The 25,806-nt window shown below is 41.5% G+C and overlaps 1 protein-coding gene across 1 annotated transcript in view; it reads left to right on the forward strand.

Annotated features, from left to right (window-relative positions):
• LOC118357832 (cell surface hyaluronidase-like) overlaps nt 1-25,806 on the forward strand; it is a 74,232-nt gene that overhangs the window by 5,641 nt on the left and 42,785 nt on the right. Inside the window, exons 5-8 of the mRNA XM_052478592.1 lie at nt 16,616-16,785; nt 19,190-19,378; nt 20,481-20,650; nt 24,234-24,443. Coding sequence (XP_052334552.1) covers nt 16,616-16,785; nt 19,190-19,378; nt 20,481-20,650; nt 24,234-24,443 — 739 coding nt within the window. The remainder of the gene's footprint in view (nt 1-16,615; nt 16,786-19,189; nt 19,379-20,480; nt 20,651-24,233; nt 24,444-25,806) is intronic.

A 25,806-nucleotide genomic window follows, 5' to 3' on the forward strand; every position in this document is an offset into this window, starting at 1 on the left:
TACAAGTTATACACATGGAATTATAGATATACCTCTCCTTAATGCAACCGCTGTGTCAGATTTTTAAAAAAGTTTATAGAAAAAGCAACACATGCAATAATCTGAGACGGCGCTCAGAACGGAAGCCAAATTAGCCGCCTTGTTGGAGTCAACTGAAACCAGAAAATACATGATAAATGTTTCCTTACCTTTGAACTTCATCAGAATGCAGTCCTAGGGGGGACACGTGATGCCGCTGAGCAGACGTTGACAAACCGAGCTCTTCAAAGTTATTCTATTTTTACCTAAATAACAACGTTGAAACAATATTCTAACATCGGCTGATAAATTGTCAAGTACTTACCTTCCCAAAGAGCCATGGACCTCCGACCGAGAGGCAAGAAGGACGACCAAAACGTTGTTGATTCCCAAGATAACGATAACGCTACAGCTAGCAAGATTAGCATTAGCCCTCATAACTCAGACGACAGTTCCAGACTGTTGCTCTCAGCAGCCTCTTGCGAGCCTGTCGACATGCTGGCTACTCTTCTCTGGGAAATTCAGGATGGTAACAGAGGTCTTTCTCTGAAAATCGATAAGAAATCGGCTGAACTCCATTCTTCCATTGACGACCTGAAATCCTCCATGAATGATCTCCTTTTGAGAACGACTGAGGCAGAGCTGCGCATTAGCACAGTTGAAGATACCATTGCTAGACATGACCAGGTCTTGACACAACTGCAAAAGGACAATGCCTACCTCAAAAACAAAGTAGATCAGATGGAGAACCAGAGTAGACGTAGTAATATCCGTGTGGTGGGATTGAAAGAGGACAGCGAGGGCCGTGACCCGGTCCGTTTCTTCACTCAATGGATCCCGGAGGTCCTAGGCATAACCAACTTCACCAAGCCGCTGGAAATCGAACGCGCCCACAGAACATCAGCGCCGAAACCCCGGCCAGATGAGCCCCCACGAGCCGTCCTGATCAGGTTCCTCCGTTTCCAAGACAGAGAGAAGATACTGCAACTCGCAAGAGCCAAAGGGGACATCGCCATCGATGGGAAGAGGGTCAGCCTTTTCCCGGATATGAGCGCGGACCTCGCCAGACGCCGCAAGCAGTTCAGACCTGCCGCCAAAGCACTGAAGGAGAAGAACATCACCGGCTACCTCATCCACCCTGCGCGGATGAAAGTTCAGTACAAAGGCTGAAGCCATCTCTTCAACACACCGGGAGAAGTGCACACTTTTCTCAAAGAACTGAGCAACGTCTGAGTCTGAGCCAGGACGGTCTCTCTGGGGGATAAAATGCAGTTTGTTTGTTTTCTCTTATCCGGATTGAACTGCTGGTATCTCCCGGTCACTTTAATTGATTTGTACATTTTCAACTAACCGTATCTTCCCGGGGTGAGTTCTATTACATTTACAGGAGAGTATATTTTGGTTTAGTCCATATCTACTGGGCGACGCAATAAGTGGCTTTAGGCCCACTGCTTTCCCCCTCATTTATGTCAATCTTTCGTAAAGAGACTCAAGCAGCCCTTACCGTGGGCAGTAAATATTCAGCCATAAATATCTATTCACAACGTTTGTTTTCAATTTAGAGAGCTCGCAGGTTTTAGTTTACGCCAAGGTTTAGCTAGTAAGAGCAAGATGGAAAGCGAGCAGCAACGTATCTCTACAAGTGTATTCATGTTTGATTGTTGGGACTGTTGTTCTAGTCTGACAATCGGGGTGGGTGGGATTTTTATGATTTTTTTTCTCCCTTTTTGCTATGTTTATTGTTTCCTTCCTAAAGAGACACACAGGTCACTTTTGTGCTCAAACCAAAGTTGAAACATTTCCTAATTATCTGCATATGATAGATTTCTATTCAGTTACATATTTGAAACCCAACCTATGCTTAATCCACTAAAATATGTCACATTCAACGTAAAAGGTCTTAACAGCCCGATTAAAAGGAGAAGAGTCTATACATACCGTAAGAAATTAAAGGCTGACATTGTGTTTTTACAAGAAACACATCTTACAGCCAGTGAACACAAGAAATTGAAGAGGGAATGGGTAGGACAAGTTTTTGCATCCTCTTTTCACTCCAAAGCAAGAGGAACTGCAATTTTGATAAGGAGGAGATTTTAATTTTTGCTTAGATACAGTTCTTGATAGGTCTTCTGATAAACCCTCACTTCTTACCAAAGCCGGCAAGCTCACCATGTCATTCATGAAAGATCTCAATTTACTAGACATCTGGAGACAGTTGCACCCACAGGATAGGGACTACTCTTTTTATTCACACCCACACAAGACACACACGCATAGATAACTTTTTACTTTCGACACAACTGCACAGTCTAGGTTTCTGGCTCAGAGGTTTGACAATGGTCCCTCTCCCTCATGGTTGAACATTGAAAAGCTTGAGGTAAATGATGACACTGGGGCAGATTTGTTTTACAAATGGGACAGAAAATCTATAACCATCACAGACAACCCTTTAATCATACATTCTGTCCTGGCATGGTGCAAACTGCATGAGCTGTTCGGACGAGGGGGATTCCTTTCCCCTAAAACCCCTTTATGGAACAATAGATTGATCCCTATGTTTTTCCAGAATAGTAACTTTAGACCATGGTCTGATAAGGGGATCACTCTTCTGGAACATTGTTACGAGGAGGGAGTTCTTATGTCTTTTGATCAGCTGAAACAGAAATACCACTTGCCTAACAGGGACTTCTTTAGCTACCTACAACTATGAAACTTTATTAGGGTGACTCTCAAGGGACAATGGAACCTACCTAAGATGTCACCTATTGAACAACTCTGCCACGCAGACCAACCACTGTTCAAGACCATTTCCCGTGTTTACAATGCTCTTATGTCAGGACTAACACTGCCTGGGCTAGATAAACCCCGACTTAGATGGGAGAAAGATCTGGGTATTGATCTTGATGAGGATCTATGGAGTGACCTATGCAGGGATGGGGTTACATCCACATTGAACTCCAGATACAGACTGATCCAGTTTAATTTCCTCCATCAGCTCTATATCACCCCATCTAGACTGCACAAGTTCAACCCAGATATCTCCTCCCTATGTTTTAGATGTGGCTCAGATGAAGGAACATTCCTCCATTCCACTTGGCAGTGTTCAAAACTACACGGTTTCTGGCAGGGGGTATGCGATACCATATCCTCAATTCACGGGGTTGCATTCCCTTTAGACCCGGAGGTCTGTCGACTGGGTAACTTTACTAACACCAATCTTAGGCAAAGCCATACTATAAAGCTAACAGAAATATTGCTAGCGATTGCCAAGAAATGTATTGCCTTGAAATGGAAATTGGATTCCTCCCTGCCAGTTGCAATGTGGTTTTCGGAAGTTAATAGTTGTATCCCTTTGGAGAAAATCACTTACTGCTTGAGGAATAAGTTAGACATTTTACAGAATTTGGCAACCTTTTGACTATATGGAGAATCTCCCCCCACATCTCATTGATTGAATCTATATATAATCCTCACATAATGTTTCACAAGTAATGTATATTATGTAGCCTACGGCAGGTGATCCAATGTCTCGTTATTTTTAAAATTTTATTATTTTTTTTTGTTTGTTTATAACTATAATTATAATTTATTTTTGTTACTGTTACGCACGCCTCTATGAAGAGGGAACGCAACACCCTGCTACAACTAAACTCTCCGTGAAGTGAAAAAGTTATGGACTGTAGGTGCGAGTAAGGATGACAACAGACAGAATGTGGTACCGTTTACAAGGACTTTATTCCTTTACACGGTAATATGGGGAAAAGGGGCTGGACGGAACCAAAGCAAAGAAAGTAAATCTCAAAGCCCCCCCCTATCTTACCTGCCTACCCACTACTTACCTAATTTAGCACCACCTGGTGCCCTAACCAAAATACAGGGGGTGGTCCGCCCAGGTCTTACCTAGTGTGCCTAGACAGCGAATATGCTACGGGTATATGTATGCCCGTGGGCCTCTTGCCTAAGCACTCCCTAGGTGCCTTCCCCTTCCCCCCTGGGAACAAATGAAACAGAGTATTAAACAATTTCACAAACAAACTAAGGACATCAAATAAGCTCTATCTGAGCAACAAACAAAACATACCAACTCTCACCAATGAACTCCCAGCAAAATCAACCTCTATCAAAATCTCTCTAGCAAATCTACTTCCAGCAAAATTCTCTAGCAAATCTACCTCCAGCAAAATCTCTCTAGCAAATCTACCTCCAGCAAAATCTCTCTAGCAAATCTACTTCCAGCAAAATTCTCTCTAGCAAATCTACTTCCAGCAAAATTCTCTTTCCTACAAAATTCTCTCTCCTGAACAGAACACTGGCATTTATATATCTTCAGATGGAATGAGTAATTGGAGACAGCTGTCTTGACGAGGGGGCGGGGTCAGCTCTCCAATTATCCATGGAGTCGACCAATCAGCTGCTTGAGCGATTTCAAGGAAGCCATTTTCCTGAAATAAACACATGCAAATACACAAACTACAACACATAAACTGGGGAACGTAACAGTTACGTTCGTCTGTTACTGTCACTTTGTCCTATCGTTGTCTAATATCTTTTCACTTTTGTTTTGAATGTTCTTAATTGGAAAATGCAAAAATAAAATATTTAAAAAAAAAGAATGCAAGTCCTAGGAATCCCAGGTCCACAATAAATGCTTGATTTGTTCGAAAATGTCCGTTATGTCCAATTAGCTACTTTGGGTAGCGCGTTTGGTAAATAATTAAAAAAGTCACAAAGCGCATCCACAATAACATGACAATGTCTAAAAGTTCCGTAACAGTCAGTAGAAACATGTCAAACAATGTACTGAATCAATCTTTAGAATGTTGTTTACATATATCTTGAATAACGTTCCAACCGGAGAATTAGAATGACTTCAGATGACCGGTGGAACGCAGGTGCTTCCCCTGTGAACGCGCATAGTGAATGCATGGTCAACTCGTGGCAGTGGTGACTATTTCCTGTGTCATTCGAACCCACCTGCACATTAGTCATCAGACAAAGTTCTATTGACTGTTGACATCTAGTGGAAGGCGTAGGAAGTGAAAACTCATCCATATCTCGCTGTAATTTCAATGAGAGCTTGGTTGAAGATCTGCCACCCCCAGAAAAAATCCAAACTGGAAGTGGAATTTCTCAGGTTTTTGCATGCAATATGAGTTCTGTTATACTCAGACATAATTAATGTAATGCTTCTGCTAGGCTGGTTACTGTTTGTTATAATAATAATAATAATTTGTCAACTGGGCTATGTTCTGCGCTAGGTATGCTTTCGCCGAAAAGCATTTTATAAATATGACACTGGTTGGTTTAACAAGAAGTTCATCTTTAAACCTATGTAAAATAGGTTTTGTTTTCTGAATTTTTATAATGAGCATTTCTGTAATTCAATTTGGCGCTCTGGAACCTCGCTGGATGTTGTCCAGATGGGACGCTAGCGTCCCTCATACCCTAGAGAGGTTAACGGGATTTGACAACATCCGGTGAAATGACATAAAATGTAATTATTAGAAATATATTTAACTTTCATACAATCACAATACACCAAATTAAAGCTTTTCTTCTTGTTAATCCAGCCACCGTGTCAGAATTCAAAAAGGCTGTGCGGCGAAAGCAAACCATGCCATTATCTGAGGACAGCGCCCCATCAAACAAACACATGACAATCATATTTCAACCCGCCAGGCGCAACACTAAACTCAAAAATAACAATATAATTCATGCCTTTGAAGAGCTTCTTCTGTTGGCACTCCAATATGTCCCATAAACATCACAAATGGTTATTTTTGTTCGATAAATTCCATCGTTATATCCCCAAAATGTCCATTTATTTTGCACATTTGATCCAGAAAAACACCAGTTCCAACTCGCCCGACATGACTACACATTGTCTAAGTTACCTGTAAACTTTGTCCAAACATTTCAAACAACTTTCCTAATCCAACTTTAGGTATTTTTTTTAACGTAAATAATCAATAAAATGTAAGACTGAATAAACTGCGTTCAATAGCGGATAAAAACCAAAGTGGAGCGAGCTTTCAGGTCGTGCGCCCCATCCACAACAGTACACTTGGCTATCCACCCAGATAGGAAATGGCTACTTATTCATTACTCAAAGGAAAAACATCAACCAATTTCTAAAGACTGACATCTTGTGGAAGCAATAGGAACTGCAACCAAGTGCCTTAGAAATCTAGATCCGCAACACTTTCACCTCAAAATAAAATTCCTGGATGGTTTGTCCTCAGGGTTTCGTCTGCCAAATAAGTAATGTTATACTCACAGACATTATTCAAACTGTTTTAGAAATGTCAGTGTTTTCTATCCAAATCTACTAATAATATGCATATCCTAGCTTCTGGGCCCGAGTAGCAGGCAGTTTACTTTGGGCACGCTTTTCATCCGGACGTGAAAATACCACCCCTAGCCTAGAGAGGTTAATTGCTTAATTTATTATGGATATTTATTTATTTCACCTTTATTTAACCAGGTAGGCCATTTGAGAACAAGTTCCTATTTACAACTGCGACCTTGCCAAGATAAAGCAAAGCAGTGTGACAAACAAGTTACACACAAACAAATGTACAGTAAATAGCACAATAGAGGAAAAAAAATGCATGTGTATGTAGAAGTGTAGGGAGGTAAGGCAATAAATAGGCCGTAGAGGTGAAATAATTACAATTTAGCACTAACACTGGAGTGATAATGTGCAGATGAGGATGTGCAAGTAGAGATACTGGGGTGCAAAAGAGCAAGAGGATAGATCACAAAATGGGGATGAGGTAGTTGGGTGTGCTATTTACAGATTGGCTGTGTACAGGTACAGTGATTGGTAAGCTGCTCTGACAGATTATGCTTTAAGTTAGAGAGGGAGATATAAGGATCCAGCTTCAGCTATTTTTTTTAATTTTTTTTTGCTGTACGTTCCAGTCATTGGCTGCAGAGAACTGGAAGGAAAGGCGGCCGAAGGAAGTGTCCACTTTGGGGGTGACCAGTGAAATATACCTACTGGAGCGCGTGCTACGGGTGTGTGTTGCTATGGTGACCAGTGAGCTGAGCTAAGGCGGGGCTTTACCGAGCAAAGACTTATAGATGACCTGGAGCCAGTGGGTTTGGCCACGAATATGTAGCGAGGGCCAGCCAATGAGAGCATACAGGATGCAGTGGTGGGTAGTGTATGGGGCTTTGGTGACAAAATGGATGGCACTGTGATATACTACATGCAGTTTTGCTGAATAGAGTGTTGGAGGCTATTTTGTAAATTACATCGCCGAATTCATGTTGGCTGGCTATGGCTATCCAACACTGGAACTCTTCCAAGTCAAGGTAAGCTTTTGCTTTGATTTTGCCACTGAGGCCCGTCAGTATAACTGCTAAACGGCTGCCAGAAGGAATACAACGATCAAAAGGATCATGCTGTTTGAATGTGGCTGCTATGAAAGTGAACTGTGTTTGCATGTGATAATTTTAAATCTTTTTAATAAACCCCTTTTCTTAAACGGAAGCAAACATTAACTGAATTTATCCAATAGAAATTCATTTGCAGCTTTTGGACTAATGATATCTGCCTAGATCAGCTAGATGCAGGCAAAATATTGGCAATTACCAATAAAACTCACAGGTGGGGTATTAAACTTGCTAAATCTAGCGACAAAGTCACTAAGTTGGCAACACTGCGTCTTCATAGTAACCAGAGACTTTGCCGTACATGCCTTAAAACTACCGTAAAACTCCTTCAGTATGCGCTTACCTAATTAAAAATCTATGCAATGCCCTTAAACAATTCCCTTAGGTAAGTGTAAATTAGTCACGTTTCACACGTGGAGTTGTTGCCAAGGCAACACTTTGGTCCCCAGCGCCAAATCAATCAAACCCATAGCGTGACGCTTTCATGAACTGATCACAAATCAGTCGCACTGCCCAGGCACCATAAACAGGGTCTGTTATGCTTCCTGATTGCACACTGATTTTGTTTGTGTGTAGCATGCATGTCTGTGTGTGAGCTAGCTAGCAGGGTTCAGGGTATTTGACAGTGTTTATACCCTTTGCCAAAGGAGTGCAAGGGCGAATTGAGTTATTGCACACGCGCACATCAGACTATTCTCACACGCAAGTTTGCACACGCGCACACCAGGGTTTTCGTTAGCTAGTAATTGCCGGCTTTTGACCTAGTGTGTGTGTGTGAAAAGCCGAAGAATAAAGTTGTTCCCTGCTAAATTGACAGAGGAAAAAAAACAACGGTCACCGCCTCACCCACCACTTTACAATGTGAGCTGGAGGCAGTTTGCATTTTGAAAACATACTTAATGGTTTGAAACCTGAATGATTTACTTCCTATTATTAGGCATGCCTTACTTTGCCTGAAAATCTGACCATAGAAACATGGAGGCAATTATTTTCTAAAAACATTATAGGCGGTGCAAGAGTTCAAGATTGGGGAAACATACAATTTATTCTACCATTTCTACCTATCTGCGTGCCAGTTATGATTTTCATTTTCACATTTCCATGGAACAATTTCATTTGAATAATGTCTTAATTGATCAAAATCATTCTCATGTGGTTAATCATAAAAACTGTGCTAAAAATATAAAACGAGTGATCATTGGCAGCTACATTTATTTTTTATTTCACTAGTGAAGTCTGTTAAGAACAAATTGTTATTTACCATGATGGCTTACCCCGGTCAAACCCAGACGCTGTGGGACTCCTAATCACGGCCAGTTGTGATACAGCCTGGAATCAAACCAAGGTCTGTTGTGATACTTCTAGCACTGAGATGCAGTGCCTTAGAACGCTGCACCAATCGGGAGCTTGTATAAATAACCTAAATGAGCTCATGGAACTCAGATGGCCAATGCAGCCTTTAGCCTAAAAACTTCCATTGTCAACTAAATAAAAATACATAAAGCCTACAAATAAAAACAGTAGAAAATATACTGATAAATTCCTTTTTTTTTTTTCAATCACATCTCTCTTCAGCCTGTCTGCCTCAGTTTTCTATGCTTCTTGACTTGAGCTATCACTAGGGAAGTGCAACAGTATCAAATCAATCAACTGGATCCATCTGGAAGCTGTCTCGAACTAACTTGAAACATTGTCTCAACTAGCCTATTCCAGGCCCTCCGAGCTTCCAGCGCCAGTGAGCTCAGGACAGACAGTTGTTGGAGGGAAATGTATCTTATTAGGTCTCCACTGGATAAATGGGATCATCTGATGATGATGATACACTGAACAATAATATAAATGCAAGATGTAAAGTGTTGGTCCTATGTTTTATGAGCTGAAGTAAAAGATACCAGAAATGTTCCATATGCACAAAAAGCTTATTGCTCTAAAATGTTGTGCACACATTTGCTTGTATCCCTGCTAGTGAGTATTTCTTCTTTACCAAGATAATCTATCCACCTGACCGGTGTGGCATATCAAGAAGCTGATTAAACAGCATGATAATTACACAGGTGCACCTTGTGCTGCGGACAATAAAAGGCCATTCTAAAATGTGTGGTTTTGTCACACAGCACAATGCCACAGATGTCTACATTTTTGAGGGAGTATGCAATTGGCATGCTGACTACAGGAATGTCCACCAAAGCTGTTGCTAGATCATTTAATGTTAATTTCTATACCAGCAAGATGGCGCCGTTTTACGGTCTCCTAACCAATTGTGCTATTATGTGGGTTTTTTTTCGCGATAGTTGTCAATAATTTTGTACATAATGTTTCTGCAACCGTATCTTACGGCAGAAAAGAGCTTCTGGATATCAGGACAGCGATCACTCACCTAGGATTAGACAAAGATTTCTTAAACAACAACCACAGCAGCAAGCAGGACTCACACGGTATTCTCCAAACAACCCACAGGGCAGACATCCCAATAATTCGCAAAAGGAAGCGACGAAGAGCCAGATGCCTCGTCCGGATCCACAGAATACCACTAGGAAAGCTGCCGTTACCGTCAATATTACTCGCCAATGCGCAATCATTGGACAATAAACTCTACAAGGTAAGATCACGAATATCCTACCAATGGGACATAAAAAACTGTAATATCCTATGCTTCACGGAATCGTGGCTGAATGAAGACATGGATATTCAGCACGAAGGATACACTCTGCACCGGCAGGATAGAACAGCACACTCCGGTAAGACGAGGGGTGCGGTCTGTACATATTTGGAAACAACAACTGGTGCACGAAATAAGGACGTCTCTAGATTTTGCTCGCCTGAAGTTGAGTATATTGTGATAAACTGCAGGCCACACTACTTGCCTAGAGAGTTCTCAGCTATACTTTTTGTGGCTGTTTATTTACCACCATAGATACTACCTCAATTGACCAACCAGTGCTCCCGCACATTGGCTAACCGGGCTATCTGCATTGTGTCCACCACCCACCAACCCCTCTTTTGCGCTTCTGCTACTCTCTGTATGTCATATATGCACAATCACTTTAACGATACTTACATATTACCTCAATAAGCCTGACTAACAGCTGTCTGTATATAGCTTTGCTACTCTTTTTTTCAAATGTCTTTCTACAGTTGTTTTATTTCTTTACTTACCTACACACACACACCTTTTTTTGGCACCATTGGTTAGAGCCTGTAAGTAAGCATTTCACTGTAAGGTTTACACCTGTTGTATTCGGCGCACGTGACATATAAACTTTGATTTGATATACAATTAAGCTGCCTCCAGCATCATTTCAGAGAATATGGCAGTACATCTGAATGGCCTCACAGCCGCAGACCACGTGTAACCACGCCAGCCCGGGACTTCCACATCCGGCTTCTTCACCTGCGGGATTGACTAAAACCAGCCAACCAGACAGCTGATGAAACTGTGGTATCTCTGACCAACAGATGCATATCTGTATTCCCAGTCATGTGAAATCCATAGATTTGGGCCTAATTAATTTATTTCAATTGACTGATTTTCTTTCATGAACTATAACTCAGTAAAATCTTAAATTGTTGCATGTTGCTTTTTATATTTTTGTTGATTGTATTTGATCTTTCACACCGAGGCTTGGTGATTATTGAAGGGGAGATTGTTGCAAAGATTTTTCGAATAGGCCTACTGTGAGCAATGGATGTAAATAATAAATAAATACTGAGAAGCTCAGCTTATTAATGCTGGATGTGGTCAGAAATCAAACATCCCCAAATGGGCACATTCCTACATTTGCGCGTAGCAGGCTACTTCTATGTGTGCTGAGGCGCGCACGCTCCCTCAACATTAACAAGAACGAGAAACCATACCCATGCTCATTTCTCACATGGAGCACTCCAAACAAAAGTAAATTAAACAGTTGACAACTTGTAAATTATGGTTATGAAATAAATCAATTTGTTTCTCACAAGTGTAGCAGGTTGTGAACTCCGCAAACAACGTTTCCTCTCCGAGAATTTCTCATTTCTGATTTTCAAATATGTCAAATTCCACTCGCATCAGGTGCGCTGTTATAAAATTGTTTTATTGTCTGCTTCACTACAGGAGTTGCATGTTCTGCTTAAGATTAATTACCGTAATCTAAATGTGATTTCTATCATTCTGAGCACCGTGGGTGGTTGCCCTAATGGGTTACACTCCCAATGCACATGGGTTTGGTAAATTTCTCAAATTGCCGATAAATTCAAATCTTCCCGGTCACGTTGTCCGGCGCTACCTTTCCTTAATGGAAACACACACTTGTACTTTGTCTATGGGCATTCATGCATCATCTGACCCCCCAGGATCCTGCAGGTGAGCCTCTGAAACGAACAGCAACAATCCACTTTAAGCCAACACATCCACTATCAATGATCAAACACACCCACTGCATAGTGACAGTAATGTCCATTGCCCTTCCCTACCCCTGTCAGACCCACATCAAATGGTTTGTCCGTTTATAAAAGCCCTTTGTTCGCCCCTGCCTGGTGCGTCCTGGCCACGTGTCACTTACCTAATCTGAGAGGACCGAGCTCTGATGGACAGTAGTATCGTGACCTCATCTATTGTCCACAGGGCCATTGCTGGCCTAAAGAAAGAGCCTGTTAAAAAAGTGTGTGAAGCGTGTCGGGCAATTAAGGATGTTCTGGGATTTAAAAAAAAAAAAAACAACAAACATGCAGTTTCTCTCACTGGCATACACACACACACACACACACACACACACACACACACACACACACACGCGCTGACTAATGGCTGCTGGGAGGGCAGGGTGCTTTCACAGATGGTTCTTGTTTTTATTTCAGTGGGTAAAGGTGCTCTTTGATCTGCTGAGTGGCGTGTTGGCCCGTGATTGTGTCGTTAGGATCAGCCTCCACAGAGAGCTGACAGTCAGGCCTTCTTCCAGACGTCATTGTGTGGAGTGCCTCTTCAGATGTGAGGCTAAAATCCATACAGTAATGCAAGGGGAAATGGTTTAAACGTTTACCACGCCTGAAAAGATTACCACACTTGAAAAGGTTACGTAGTGGTTGAAAATAACGACATAAAGGGATAATCCACCCCATGAAATAAAAATCATAAAATTTCTGTCAATTTGGTGAAAGCCTGTATGTAATAATAGTGAAGCCATTTAAAACTATGAAATAACACAGAATCATGTAGTAACCAAAAAAGTGTTAAACATGTCTTAAATTAATGGACTTTCATTTCTCTTTGGCTTATTTGAGCTGTTCTTGCCATAATATTGACTTAGCCCTATTTGGTAAAAGACCATCTTCTGTATACCACTTCTACCTTTTCACAACACAACTGATTGGCTCACACGCATTAAGAAGGACATAAATTACATAAATTAACTTTTAACAAGACACACCTGTTAATTGAAATGCATTCCAGGTGACTGCCTCATGAAGCTGGTTGATAGAATGCCAAGAGTGTGCAAAGCTGTCATCAAGGCAAAGGGTGGTTACTTTGAAGAATCTCAAATATAAAATATATTTTGATTTGAACACTTTTTTTGGTTACTACATAATTCCATGTGTGTTATTTCATAGTTTTGATGTCTTCACTATTCTACAAAATAGAAAAATGTGTCCATACTTTAAACTGAGTTTAATGGCTTTGATAGGTGAAAACTGAGGATGGATCAACAACATTGTAGTTACTCCACAATACTAACCTAAATGACAGAGTACCACTCTTTATATTTTCAAGCATGGTGGTGGCTGCATCATGTCATGAATATGCTTGTCATTAGCAAGACTAAGGAAGAAACTGAATAGAGCTAAGCAAAATCCTAGAGGGAAACCTGGTTCAGTGTGATTTCCAACAGACACTGGGAGACAAATTCACGTTTCAGCAGTACAATAATCTAAAACACTAGGCAAAATATACATTGGAGTTGCTTACCAAGACAACATTGAATGTTCCTGAGTGGCCTAGTTATAGTTTTGACTTAAATCAGCTTGAAAATCTACAAGACTTAAATTGCTTTGTGAAGGCATTGTAGCTACAGTAGAAGGAGCTATCTACAGTGACATTTGTACCATCAGTATTAGTTAGTATTATTAAAAATGGCCCTGGCAACATTTATGAGCAGTAGCAGCAGTAGTAACTTCTGAACTTGGCTGTAAAAGTCTTAAATCAGCTTGTTTTGTGTGTGTGTGTGGAAACCAGGAATGCCGGGGAAGGCTTGGTTCCACTCACTCACTGCCAAACGACAAGTAGAGCGAAAAGTGCCAAGCCTCCTGGGGAAAGACCTGGCCAATGGTTGGTTACTGATCAGCGAGGGATGAGCCATCGATGGCGGGCGACTGATGAAACCGCAGTGTGGTGAACTGACATTGTGCCTGGGTGTGAAGATGGCATTTTATGGCATTCAATGCATCTTTACTTATACATTTTAAATGTGTGATTTTGGTACTTGTGTTAATTAGGCCCAAAACTGTTTCATAATTCAAACCAGTCCATATACAGTTGATGTCGGAAGTTTACATACACTTAGGTTGGAGTCATTAAAACTCATTTTTCAACAACTCCATAAATGTCTTGTTAACAAACTATAGTTTTGGCAGTTAGGACATCTACTTGGTGCATGACACAAGTAATTTTTCCAACTGTTTACAGACAGATTATTTCACTCATAATTCACTATATCACAATTCTACTGGGTCAGAAGTTTACATACACTATGTTGACTGTGCCTTTTAAACAGCTTGGAAAATTCCAGAAAATGATGTCATGGCTTTAGAAGCTTCCGATAGGCCAATTGCCATAATTTGAGTCAATTGGAAGTGTACCTGTAGATGTATTTCAAGGCCTACCTTCATACTCAGTGCCTCTTCGCTTGACATTATGGAAAAATCCAAATAAATCAGAAAAGACCTCAGAAAAAAAATTGTAGACCTCCACAAGTCTGGTTCATCCTTTGGGGCAATTTTCAAATGCCTGAAGGTACCACGTTCATCTGTACAAATAATAGTACTCAAGTATAAACACCAGGGGAAAAATATAACTGTTTGGCCATCGTTATGTTTGGAGGAAAAATGGGTAGGCTTTCAAGCCAAAGAAAACCATCCCAACCGTGAAGCACAGGGATGGCAGCATCATGTTGTGGGGGTTCTTTGCTGCAGGAGGGACTGGTGCACTTCACAAAATAGATGGCATCATGAAGCAGGAAATGTTTGGATATATTAAAGCAACATCTCAATACATCAGTTAAAAGTTAAAGCTTGATCGCAGATGGGTCTTCCAAATGGACAATGACCCCAAGCAAACTTCCAAAGGTGTGGCAAAATTGATTAAGTATTGGAGTGGCCATCACAAAGCCCTAACCTCAATCCTATAGAACATTTGTGGGCAGAACTGAAAAAGCATGTGCGAGCAAGGAGGTCTACAAACCTGACTCAGTTACACCAGCTCTGTCAGGAGGAATGGGCCAAAATTCACCCAACTTATTGTGGGAAGCATGTGGAAGCCAAATACCTTTAAACTTAGTTTTTTACAATTACTGACATTTAATTATAGTAAGAATTCCCAAAACGTTTGACCCAAGTTAAACAATTGAAAGGTAATGCTACGAAATACTAATTGAGTATATGTAAACTTCTGACCCACTGAGAATGTGATGAAAGAAATAAAAGCTGAAATAAATCATTCTCTCTACTATTATTCTGACATTTCACATTCTTAAAATAAAGTGGTGATCCTAACTGACCTAAGGCAGGGAATTTTTACGAGGATTAAATGTCAGCAATTGTAAAAAAATAAAGTTTTTAAATGTATTTGGCTAAGGTGTATGTAAACCTCTGACTTCAACTGTATGTATATATTTACGCTAAACTTCATCCTCATTCGTCAGTAGTTTTGTTTTGTCAATTTTAGTGTGTTCAGGTGTGTTGGACACACCTAGTAATTGGCCACACCTTAATTGTTTTTTGTGTCTTGAAAGGTGGTCTGTTTCAACAGTGGGAAAAAAATGCTTGGAAGAGGTGAAGCCAATTTTATTATTTAAACGGTCATTCTGACGTCTTTATTGACCTTACAGCATTTATTGCAATGCGGCCTTTTCAGAAGTTAGGGCATTCGTACCTCTTGTGCTTCGCAGAGCTGTTGTCAAGGAAGTGAGTTTGTGTTTATTCAGGACGTACCGCTTCCACCTACCGTCAAGGCGGAGCTATATGGAGCCCATCGCATTGTTAAAAGATTTGGGAGGCACACGGCGATGCGGTACAGAGCTTGATTTGGTGTTCGGAGGCTTTGCAATTGCATCACACCCTCTGTACGGAGCCTCCGGATCACATTGCCAGATCAAGTATAAATAGGCTTGTAGTGATGCTATTTGCTCTGCAGAAAATATTTTTGTTGCTTTAATTAATAACCTTTTTGCGTGGTCTGTATTTTAACCTCTTTCAACCCATCTGTTTGATAGCATAATACATGTTGATTGAATTTTGACCATTTGTATCAGTCCAGTGATTCTTTTAACCTCTAGATGTGCACAGGGTGAGGCCAGCTCTGTCACACTGGGCTTGGACACACTTTTTAAACGCGTTCTTCCCTTTTTGGTTGTGTCAAAAGCTAAAGATGGGGCATTCGTAAAGAGGCTTCCTCCTTAGCGAAATGGCTCTCTAACATTATACTTGAAGCATGCTGGTATAATACATTATGATGCAGTTATGCTTTGTAAGATTTGTCATGAGTATGTATAACCCACTTATAATTTCTTATAGTCTGTCATCCTTATAATTTTATGTATGGAGAGACATAGCATAACAATAAACCTTGTTATAAGACAATACAAAGGCTCAAGCCATAGTATTATACTCTCTCTCTCTCTCTCTCTCTCGTGTCTCTCTGTCTATCTCTCTCGTCTCTCTCGTGTGTCTCTCTCTCTCGTCTCTCTCCTCTCTCTCACTCTTGTGTCCCTCTCTCCTCTCTCTCACTCTTGTGTCTCTGTCTATCTCTCTCTCTTGTGTCTCTCTGTCTATCTCTCTCGTGTCTCTCGTGTCACTCTCTCTCTCGTCTCTCTCTCTTGTGTGCGTCTCTCTCTCTCTCTGTCTTTCTCTCGTGTCTGTCTCTCATCTCCCTCTCTCTCGTGTGTCTCTCTCTCTCGTCTCTCATGTCTCTCGTCTCTCGTGTCTCTCTCTCTCGTGTCTCTGTCCATAGGCAGGCCTGGGCCTTGGTATCTGTGATTGGTGGAGGGAACGGCTCGTGTTCAGAAGCCGTGCGGGAACATGAGAACCATGACACAGGAGGGAAGGCGCTGGCCCACCAGAACTTCACCACTGTGGACGGGGTCGGCTTCTCTGTCACAGCCTACAGCGAATGGAAGAATGGTGCGTCATAACCAGTTCGGCTCACACTTTTTAAAGCCTGCTGGTATAATGGTTTATAACTTTTTTGTATGAGCCTCACTGCCTGGTATGGCAACTGCTCGGCCTCCAACCGCAAGGCACTACAGAGGGTAGTGCGAACAGCCCAGTTCATCACTGGGTCCAAGCTTCTTGCCATCCAGGACCTCTATACCAGGCGGTGTCAGAGGAAGGCCCTAAAAATGGGCAAAGACTCCAGCCACCCTAGTCATAGACTGTGCTCTCTTCTACCGCACGGCAAGCGGTACTGGACCGCCAAGTCTAGGTCCAAGAGGCTTCTAAACAGCTTCTAACCCCAAGGCTAAAGACACCTTAACAACTAATCAAATGGCTACCCACACTATTTGTATTGACCCCTCCCAACACGTTTTTACACTGCTTTTACGCTCTGTTTATTATCTATGCATAGTTACTTTACCTCTACCTACATGTACATATTACCTCAATTACCTTTTATCTAACCTGTGCCTATATTTAGCTATTTTAAAAAATATATATATTTTTTTACTTCAGTTTCTTTTAGTAAATACAGTAACAACTGCATTGTTAGATATGGGCTTTTAAATAAGTATTTCACCTGTTGTATTCGACGCATGTGACAAATAAAATTATATTTTTTATTTGAAAATCATGAGGGCGTTAATATGGAGTTGGTCCCCCTTTGCTGCTATAACAGCTTTCCACTACTTGGAACATGGCTGCAAGTGCTTTAGTGAGGTCGGGCATTGATGTTGGGCGATTAGGCCTGGCTTGCAGTCATCCTAAAGGTGTTCGACGGGGATGTGGCCAGGGCTATGTGCAGGCTAGTGAAGTTCTTCCACACAGATCTCGACAACCATTTCTGTTTGGACCTCGATTTTTGCACATGGGCATTTTCAGGCTGAAACAAGAAAGGGCCTTCCCCAAACTGTTGCCACAAAGTTGGAAGCACAGAATCATCTATAATGTCATTGTATGCTGTAGCGTTAAGATTTTCCTTCACTGGAATTAATGGGCCTAGCCCGAACCATGAAAAACAGCCCAAGACTATTATTCCTCCTCAACCAAACTTTACACCTGTCTATATAAGATTCCACAGTTGACGGTGCATGTCAGAGAAAAAATCAAGCAATGAGGTCGAAGAAATTGTCTGTAGAGCCCAAAGACAGAACTGTCGAGACACAGATCTGGCGAAGAGTACCAAAATATTTCTGCAGCGTTGAAGGTCCCCAAGAACACAGTGGCCTCCATCATTCTTAAATGGAAGAAGTTTGGAACCAAGAAGACTCATTCTAGAGCTGGTTGCCCGGCCAAACTGAGCAATCGGGGGGGAGAAGTCCCTTGGTCAGGGAGGTAACCAAGAACCTGATGGTCACTCTGACAGAGCTCCAGAATACCTCTGTGGAGATGGGGAAACCTTCCAGAAGGACAACCATCTCTGCAGCACTCCACCAATCAGACCTTTATGGTAGAGTGGCTAGACGAAAGCCTCAGTAAAAGGCACATGACAGCCTGCTTGGGGTTTGCCAAAAGGCACCTAAAGACCCTCAGACCATCAGAAACAAGATTCTCTGGTCTGATGAAACCAGGATTCACCTCTTTGGCCTGAAGGCCAAGTGTCATGTCTGGAGAAAACCTGCCACCATCCCTACGGTGAAGCAAGGTGGTGGCAGCATTATGCTATTGGGGGGGATTCAGCAGCAGGGACTGGGAGACCAGTCAGGAACGAGGGAAAGATGACTGGAGCAAAGTACAGAGAGATCCTTGATGAACGTCCCAGTCTCAGGTCCTGAGCAGGTTATGGTTCACCTTCCAACAGGACAATAACCCTAAGCAAACAGCCAAGACAATGCAAGAGTGGCTTTGGGACAAGTCTCACAATGTCCTTGTGGCCCAGCCAGAGTCCGGACTTGAACCCGAGCGAACATCTCTGGAGAGACCAGAAAATAGCTGTGCAGCGATGCTCACCATCCAACCTGACAGAGCTTGAGAGGATCTGCAGAGAAGAATGGGAGGAACCCAAATACAGGTGTGCTCAGCTTGTAGCGTCATAAGGAGACTCAAGGCAGTAATCGCTGCCAAAGGTGCTTCAACAAAGTACTGAGTAAAGGGTCTGAATACTTATGTAAATGTAATATTTTTGTTTTTTTATCTTTAATAAATTAGCAAACATTTCAATGTAGATTGATGAGGGGAATTTTAGAATAAGGCTGTAATGTAACAAAATGTGGAAAAGGTCAAGGTGTCTGAATACTTTCCGAAGGCACTTTTTTGATTTAATTATGACTTTTCGTGACTCTAGATCCTGTTCCCGCCATTAGTTCTTTGATATGCAATAGAAAACCGCTTATGCAACGGATCTTATACCACCTATTCTTTGGTCTTCCAGGTTTTCCCATATCTGGCTTCCAGGTTGATGCTGTGGACCAGGTTGTCCTGAACCTGCAAGATGATGTAAGCACTTGGCAACCTGGGAACCAGGTTGTGGTTGCCAGTACTGACTACTCCATGCATCAGGCAGAGGAGTTCACCCTCCTCCCATGCCCGAGTTGCACCAGCAGACAGGTCAGAGTTCAAGGTGAGCGAAAACAAAAGGGGGGTTTGTACATTCATGGGCGCTTTCATGAATGCTCATATTGAGTATTACTGCTGTGATTCTTTTTTTTTTTAGATGTAGGATCTTAATTTGAGCCGGTTTGCTACAGCAGGAAAATAATCCTGCAGCAACAGGAAATGTGAATTATTATGTGGACGTTTTTTCTAGTAGTTGATACATTTTTTCGTCAAGTCTGGAAATTACAAAATGTCAGCCTTTTTAAACCTCAACTATGCTACAAGTTTAAAATGTCCTGTATTGCAGGAAGGTTTTTCTGCAACACTGTGTGATCAAATTAAGAGCCAACATCTCTATGATTATAAAAATAAGAATCATGATTTATTTCTATATTCTGAGCATTGGTTTTTCATTTCACATCTTCTATATATGGCCCTTGGGAAAAGACGGGGACAGTACTTGTTTTTTTTCCATCAGGGGATGGTGCTGCTGAATTATATATTTCACTCCCTCCCTCCTTCCTTCCCCCTGTTTTCTGCTGTGTGTGTGAGGATGCCAGTCCTGTTTATAAACTGTCCATGGTGTCACAAGCCCAGCGAGCAAAACTGGTTGCAATTACGCCATGGTCAGATTGTATATTGTAGAATTGAATTAGTGTTTTTAGCAATAGCAACCAGAAAAAAATGTCCTCGTGTTTTGTTACCAGAGAACCAGTTTCCAGTGTGTGTGTGTGTGTGTGTGTGTGTGTGTGTGTGTGTGTGTGTGTGTGTGTGTGTGTGTGTGTGTGCACAAATGAGGTTGGCACTGGCAGCAGTTGGCTGCTCATATTGGGAGACAATAATGGCAAACCGACAGTCTCAACTCTTTATCTTAGTTTGTCTTCATGTTTAGAAGGAGAGGTGCAGAAGTTGTTCTGTTTGGGATTGAAGTCACTCTCCCGGCCCAATTAAATATGCAGACCTACTGTATCATGGCAATCATATATTTGGCTGACTGTTGTTAATATGAACACCGTAGACATATATTTAAGTGTTTACATACAGCAAATAATTGTTGCTTTTACTGATATGACACTGGTACATGCTATAAAAAAAGTATGTGTTTTCTTCACCCCCCGCACCCCCAGGGAGGCCCCAGTTTGGCCATGTGGGGGAGATTGTGGACGGGGTGGACATGCGGGCAGAGGTAGCAATGCTCAGCAGGAACATACTCATCTATGGGGAGATGGAAAACGCCTGCTATGGAAACAACTGGTGCCAGTTCTTTGGCCACGACACGTACGGCGGACACATTAAGGTGTGTGTCTGAGTGCTTATGTACCTGTGTGTAACTGTGAGTATAGGGTCTGTGTTGAATCTTCGGCCTGCCTGCCCTGTGCATTTCAGCCGGAGTTCATCTGCTTATTTAATGCCGTTCAGTCTGGTGTAATCATGTTGAAACTTCCCATATTGCTGTGGCAGAGGGTCATTGGAGCATACAGCAGGCACTGATGAGTGAGGCCATTCTGCATTCACACATGATCTGCCACAGCAGGGAGATGTTGATTCGGCACCAAATGGAATAAAACAGACTGAAACAGGGAGGGACTGTTTCAGTCTGTTTTCATTTCTGGTTGCAATTATACGTTTTTGGTTTTCCGTTGTATGCCCTAATGAACACAACCCACGCACCACTCAGAGAGAGCCCTGAAGAACAACTCTCCCCACTCTTAATGTTTTGTGTTTAGTATTGTACTCTTTATTTCATCCAACCTCCCCCCGGGCTGAACACTAACACAACTCAGACGGACGTATACACTTCCTGATTCATACACTCCTCCCTCACACACATTATCTTTGTCCGTGTTGCATAAGCAAAATATTTGCCCTGTATAATGTGTTACGTACATTATTTTTTCTGATGAATACATACAGTTGAAGTCAGAGGCTTACATATAGCCAAATACATTTAAACTCAGTTTTTCACAATTCCTGACATTTAATCCTAGTAAAATGTCCCTGTCTTAAGTCAGTTAGGATCACCACTTTATTTTAAGAATGTGAAATGTCAGAATAATAGTAGAGAGAATTATTTATTTCAGCTTTTATTTCTTTCATCACATTCCCAGTGGGTTAGTTTACATATACTCAATTAGTATTTGGTAGCATTATCTTTAAATTGTTTAACTTGGGTCAAATGTTTCGGGGAGCCTTCCACAAGCTTCCCACAATAAGTTGGGTGAATTTTGGCCCATTCTTCCTGACAGAGCTGGTTTAACTGAGTCAGGTTTGTAGGCCTCCTTGCTCGCACACACTTTTTCAGTTCTGCCCAAAACATTTCTATAGGATGGAGGTCAGGGCTTTGTGATGGCCACTCCAATACCTTGACTGCCATTTTGCCACAACTTTGAAAGTATGCTTGGGGTCATTGTCCATTTGGAAGACCCGTTTGCGACCAAGCTTTAACTTCCTGACTGATGTCTTGAGATGTTGCTTCAATATATCCACATAATTTTCCTTCCTCATGTTCCCATCTATTTTGTGAAGTGCACCAGTCCTTCCTGCAGCAAAGCACCCCCACAACATGATGCTGCCACCCTCCTGCTTGACGGTTGGGATGGTGTTCTTCAGCTTGCAAGCATCCCCCTTTTTCCTCCAAACATAACAATGGTCAATATGACGAAACAGTTCTATTTTTGTTTTATCAGACCAGAGGACATTTCTCCAAAAGTACTATCTTTGTCCCCATGCACGGTTGCAAACCGTTGTCTGGCTTTTTTTATGGTGGTTTTGGAGCAGTGGCTTCTTCCTTGCTGAGTGGCCTTTCAGGTTATGTCGATATAGGACTCGTTTTACTGTGGATATGGATACTTTTGTACCTGTTTCCTCCAGCATCTTCACAAGGTCATTTGCTGTATTTCCGGGATTGATTAGCACTTTTCGCACCAAAGTACGTTCATCTCTCGGAGACAGAACACGCCTTTCTGTGGTCTTGGCTGATTTATTTTGATTTTCCCATGATGTCAAGTAAAAAGGCACCGAGTTTGAAGGTAGGCATTGAAATACATCCACAGGTATTCCTCCAATTGACTCAAATGATGTCATTTAGCCTATCAGAAGCTTCTAAAGCCATGACAGAATTTTCTGGAATTTTCCAAGCTGTTTAAAGGCACAGTCAACTTAGTGTATGTAAACTTCTGACCCACTAGAATTGTGATACAGTGAGTTATACGTGAAATAATCTGTCTGTAAACAATTGTTGGAAAAATTACTTGTGTCATGCACAAAGTAGATGTCCTAACTGACTTTCCAAAACTATAGTTTGTTAACAATACATTTGTGGAGTGGTTGAAAAAATAGTTTTAATGACTCCAAACTAAGTGTATGTAAACTTCTGACTTCAACTGTAATAACATGCATGCATTTTTCCATTCTTCAACAGATGTCAATTGTAACTGTAAAATATAGCAATCAATAGATCAATACTATCATAATAGTACCAGTCAAAGGTTTGGACACACCTACTCATTCCATTTTTTTTTTTAAATATATACTTTTTAACTATTTTCTAAATTGAGGTAGTCACCTGGAATCCATTTCAATTAACAGGTGTGCCTTGTTAAATAGTAGAATTTCTTTCCTTAATGCAATTGTGTTGTTAAAGGTAGGGGTGGTCTACAGAAGATAACCCTGTTTGGTAAAAGACCAAGTCCATATTATGGCGAGAACAGCTCTAATAAGTAAAGCGAAACGACAGTCCATAATTAATTTAAGACATGAAGGTCAGTCAATACGGAACATTTCAAGAACTTTGAAAGTTTCTTCAAGTGCAGTCACAAAAACCATCAAGTGCTATGATGAAACTGGCTCTCATGAGGACCGCCACAGAAATTGAAGAGCCAGAGTTACCTCTGCTGCAGAGGATAAGTTCATTAGAGTTACCAGCCTCAGAAATTGCAGTCCAAATAAATGCTTCACAGAGTTCAAGTAACATACACATCTCAACATCAACTGTTCAGAGGAGACTGCGTGAATCAGGCCTTCATGGTTGAATTGCTGCAAAGAAAACACTACTAAAGGACACCAAGAAAAAGAGACTTGCTTGGGCTAAGAAACACGAGCAATGGACAATTGACCAGTGATAATCTAAATGCCCAAATTTGTGAGATGTGAGATTTTTGGTTCCAACAGCCGTGTCTTTGTGAGATGCTGAGTAGGTGAATGGATGATCTCTGGATATGTGGTTCCCACTGTGAAGCATGGAGGAGGAGGTGTGATGGCGTGGGGGTGCTTTGCTGGTGACACTGTCAGTGATTTATTTAGAATTCAAGGCACACTTAACCAGCATGGCTACCACAGCATTCTGCGGTCATACCCCTTCCCATCTGGTTTGCGCTTAGTGGGACTATCATTTGTTTTTCAACAGGACAATGACCCAAAACACACCTCCAGGCTTTTTATGGGCTATTTGACCAAGGAGAGTGATGGAGTGCTGCATCAGATGACCTGGCCTCCACAATCACCTCAACCCAATTGAGATGGTTTGGGATGAGTTGGACCGCAGAGTAAAGGAAAAGCAGCCAACAAGTGCTCAGCATGTGTGGGAACTCCTTCAAGACTGTTGGAAAAGCATTCCAGGTTAAGCTGTTTGAGAAAATGCCAAGAGTGTGAAAAGGGTGGCTACTTTGAAGACTCTAAAATATTAAAATATACTTTTTTAGTTCCATATGTGGCATTTCATAGTTTCGATGTCTTCTATTATTCTACAATTTTGAAAATAGTATATATAAGCAAAACCCTTGAATTGGTAGGTGTATCCAAACTTGTGTGTGTGTAAACATAATATGATACACAGAGAAATGTACTCTTCGCGCTCTCTGCTCTATCCCATTTCTCCTCAGATATTTGGGAATTTTACCTCGGTGCACCTGTCCCACGTGGAGTTGAGGAACATGGGGCAGCAGAAGAAGGGCCGCTACCCAGTCCACTTCCACCGCTGTGGGGACGTGGACCGACGAGGGGGCTACCGGGAACCAACCTACGTGGACGGCCTTTCCATCCACCACTCCTTCTCCCGCTGCATTACCATCCACGCCACCAACGGCCTGCTGGTCAGTGTGTGTGCACGTACACTACTGTTCAAAAGTTTGGGGTCACTTAGAAATGTCCTTGTTTTTTAAATAAAAGCACTTTTTTTGGGGTCAATTTTACAATGGCATCAAATTGATCAGAAATACAGTGTCGACATTGTTAATGTTGTGAATGTCTCGTAGCTGGAAACGGCAGATTTTTAATGGGATATCTACTTTTATCAGCAACCATCACTCTTGTGTTCCAATTGCACGTTGTGTTAGCTAATCAAAGTTTATCATTTTAACGAGGCTAATTGATCATTATAAAACCCTTTTGCAATTATGTTAGCACAGCTGAAAACTGTTGTGCTGATTAAAGAAGCAATTACAACTGGCCTTCTTTGGACTAGTTGAGTATCTGGAGCATCAGCATTTGTGGGTTCGATTACACGCTCAAAATTGCCAGAAACAAATAACTCAAACTGGCTAATAAAAATAAAATATTAAGATGGGCAAAATAACACAGACGCTAAACAGAGGAACTCTGCCTAGAAGGTCAGCGTCCCGGAGTCGCCTCTTCACTGTTGACGTTGAGACTGGTGTTTTGCGGGTACTATTTAATGAAGAATAAGCCCAGTTTTATTGCTTCTTCAATAAGCACAGCAGTTTTCAGCTGTGCTAACATAATCGCAAAATGGATTTCTAATGATCAATTAGCATTTTAAAATGATAAAATTAGCTAACACAATGTGCCATTGGAACACAGGACTGATGGTTGCTGATATTGGGCCTCTGTACGCCTATGTAGATATTCCATAAAAAAATCTGCAGTTTCCAGCTACGATAGTCATTTACAACATTAACCATGCCTACACTGTATTTCTGATCAATTTGATGTTATTTTAATGGACAAAAAATGTGCTTTTCTTTTAAAAACAAGTGTTTTTCTAAGGGACCCCAGACTTTTGAACGGTAGTGTATTATAATAATAATAATACATAGGATTTTTATAGTGCTTTTCTGAAATCCGAAGACTGTGTGTGTGTTTTAGGGATGGGCACGGTTATTTGAATATCCGAACGGACGTTAGTATGCAATTACTTGGGAGAGTATTCATTGTTTTTAATAGCCTAGGCCTAGTTTTCTGACTTTCTTTCTGAGTGCACCCCATAAAGACACACCGGTAGCCTACACACGTTTCACATGTGAAGCTTGTTGTTATGTCGGTCAATCAAAATGGCGCTACATTGAGGCTCCATGTGTAACAAGTAAAGTGGGAGATTTCTAATCAATGCAGAGCTGAATTAAAATGACGGAATTAAATTGACTAAATGAGGAGTAGGCTACAATGGTCAACCAACAAGGCAGGCTGTTGTTTCATATGAAAGGAGTTGTTTTAGAC

This window comes from Oncorhynchus keta, chromosome 25, assembly GCF_023373465.1.
Source record: "Oncorhynchus keta strain PuntledgeMale-10-30-2019 chromosome 25, Oket_V2, whole genome shotgun sequence".
Taxonomy (NCBI): Eukaryota; Metazoa; Chordata; class Actinopteri; order Salmoniformes; family Salmonidae; genus Oncorhynchus; species Oncorhynchus keta.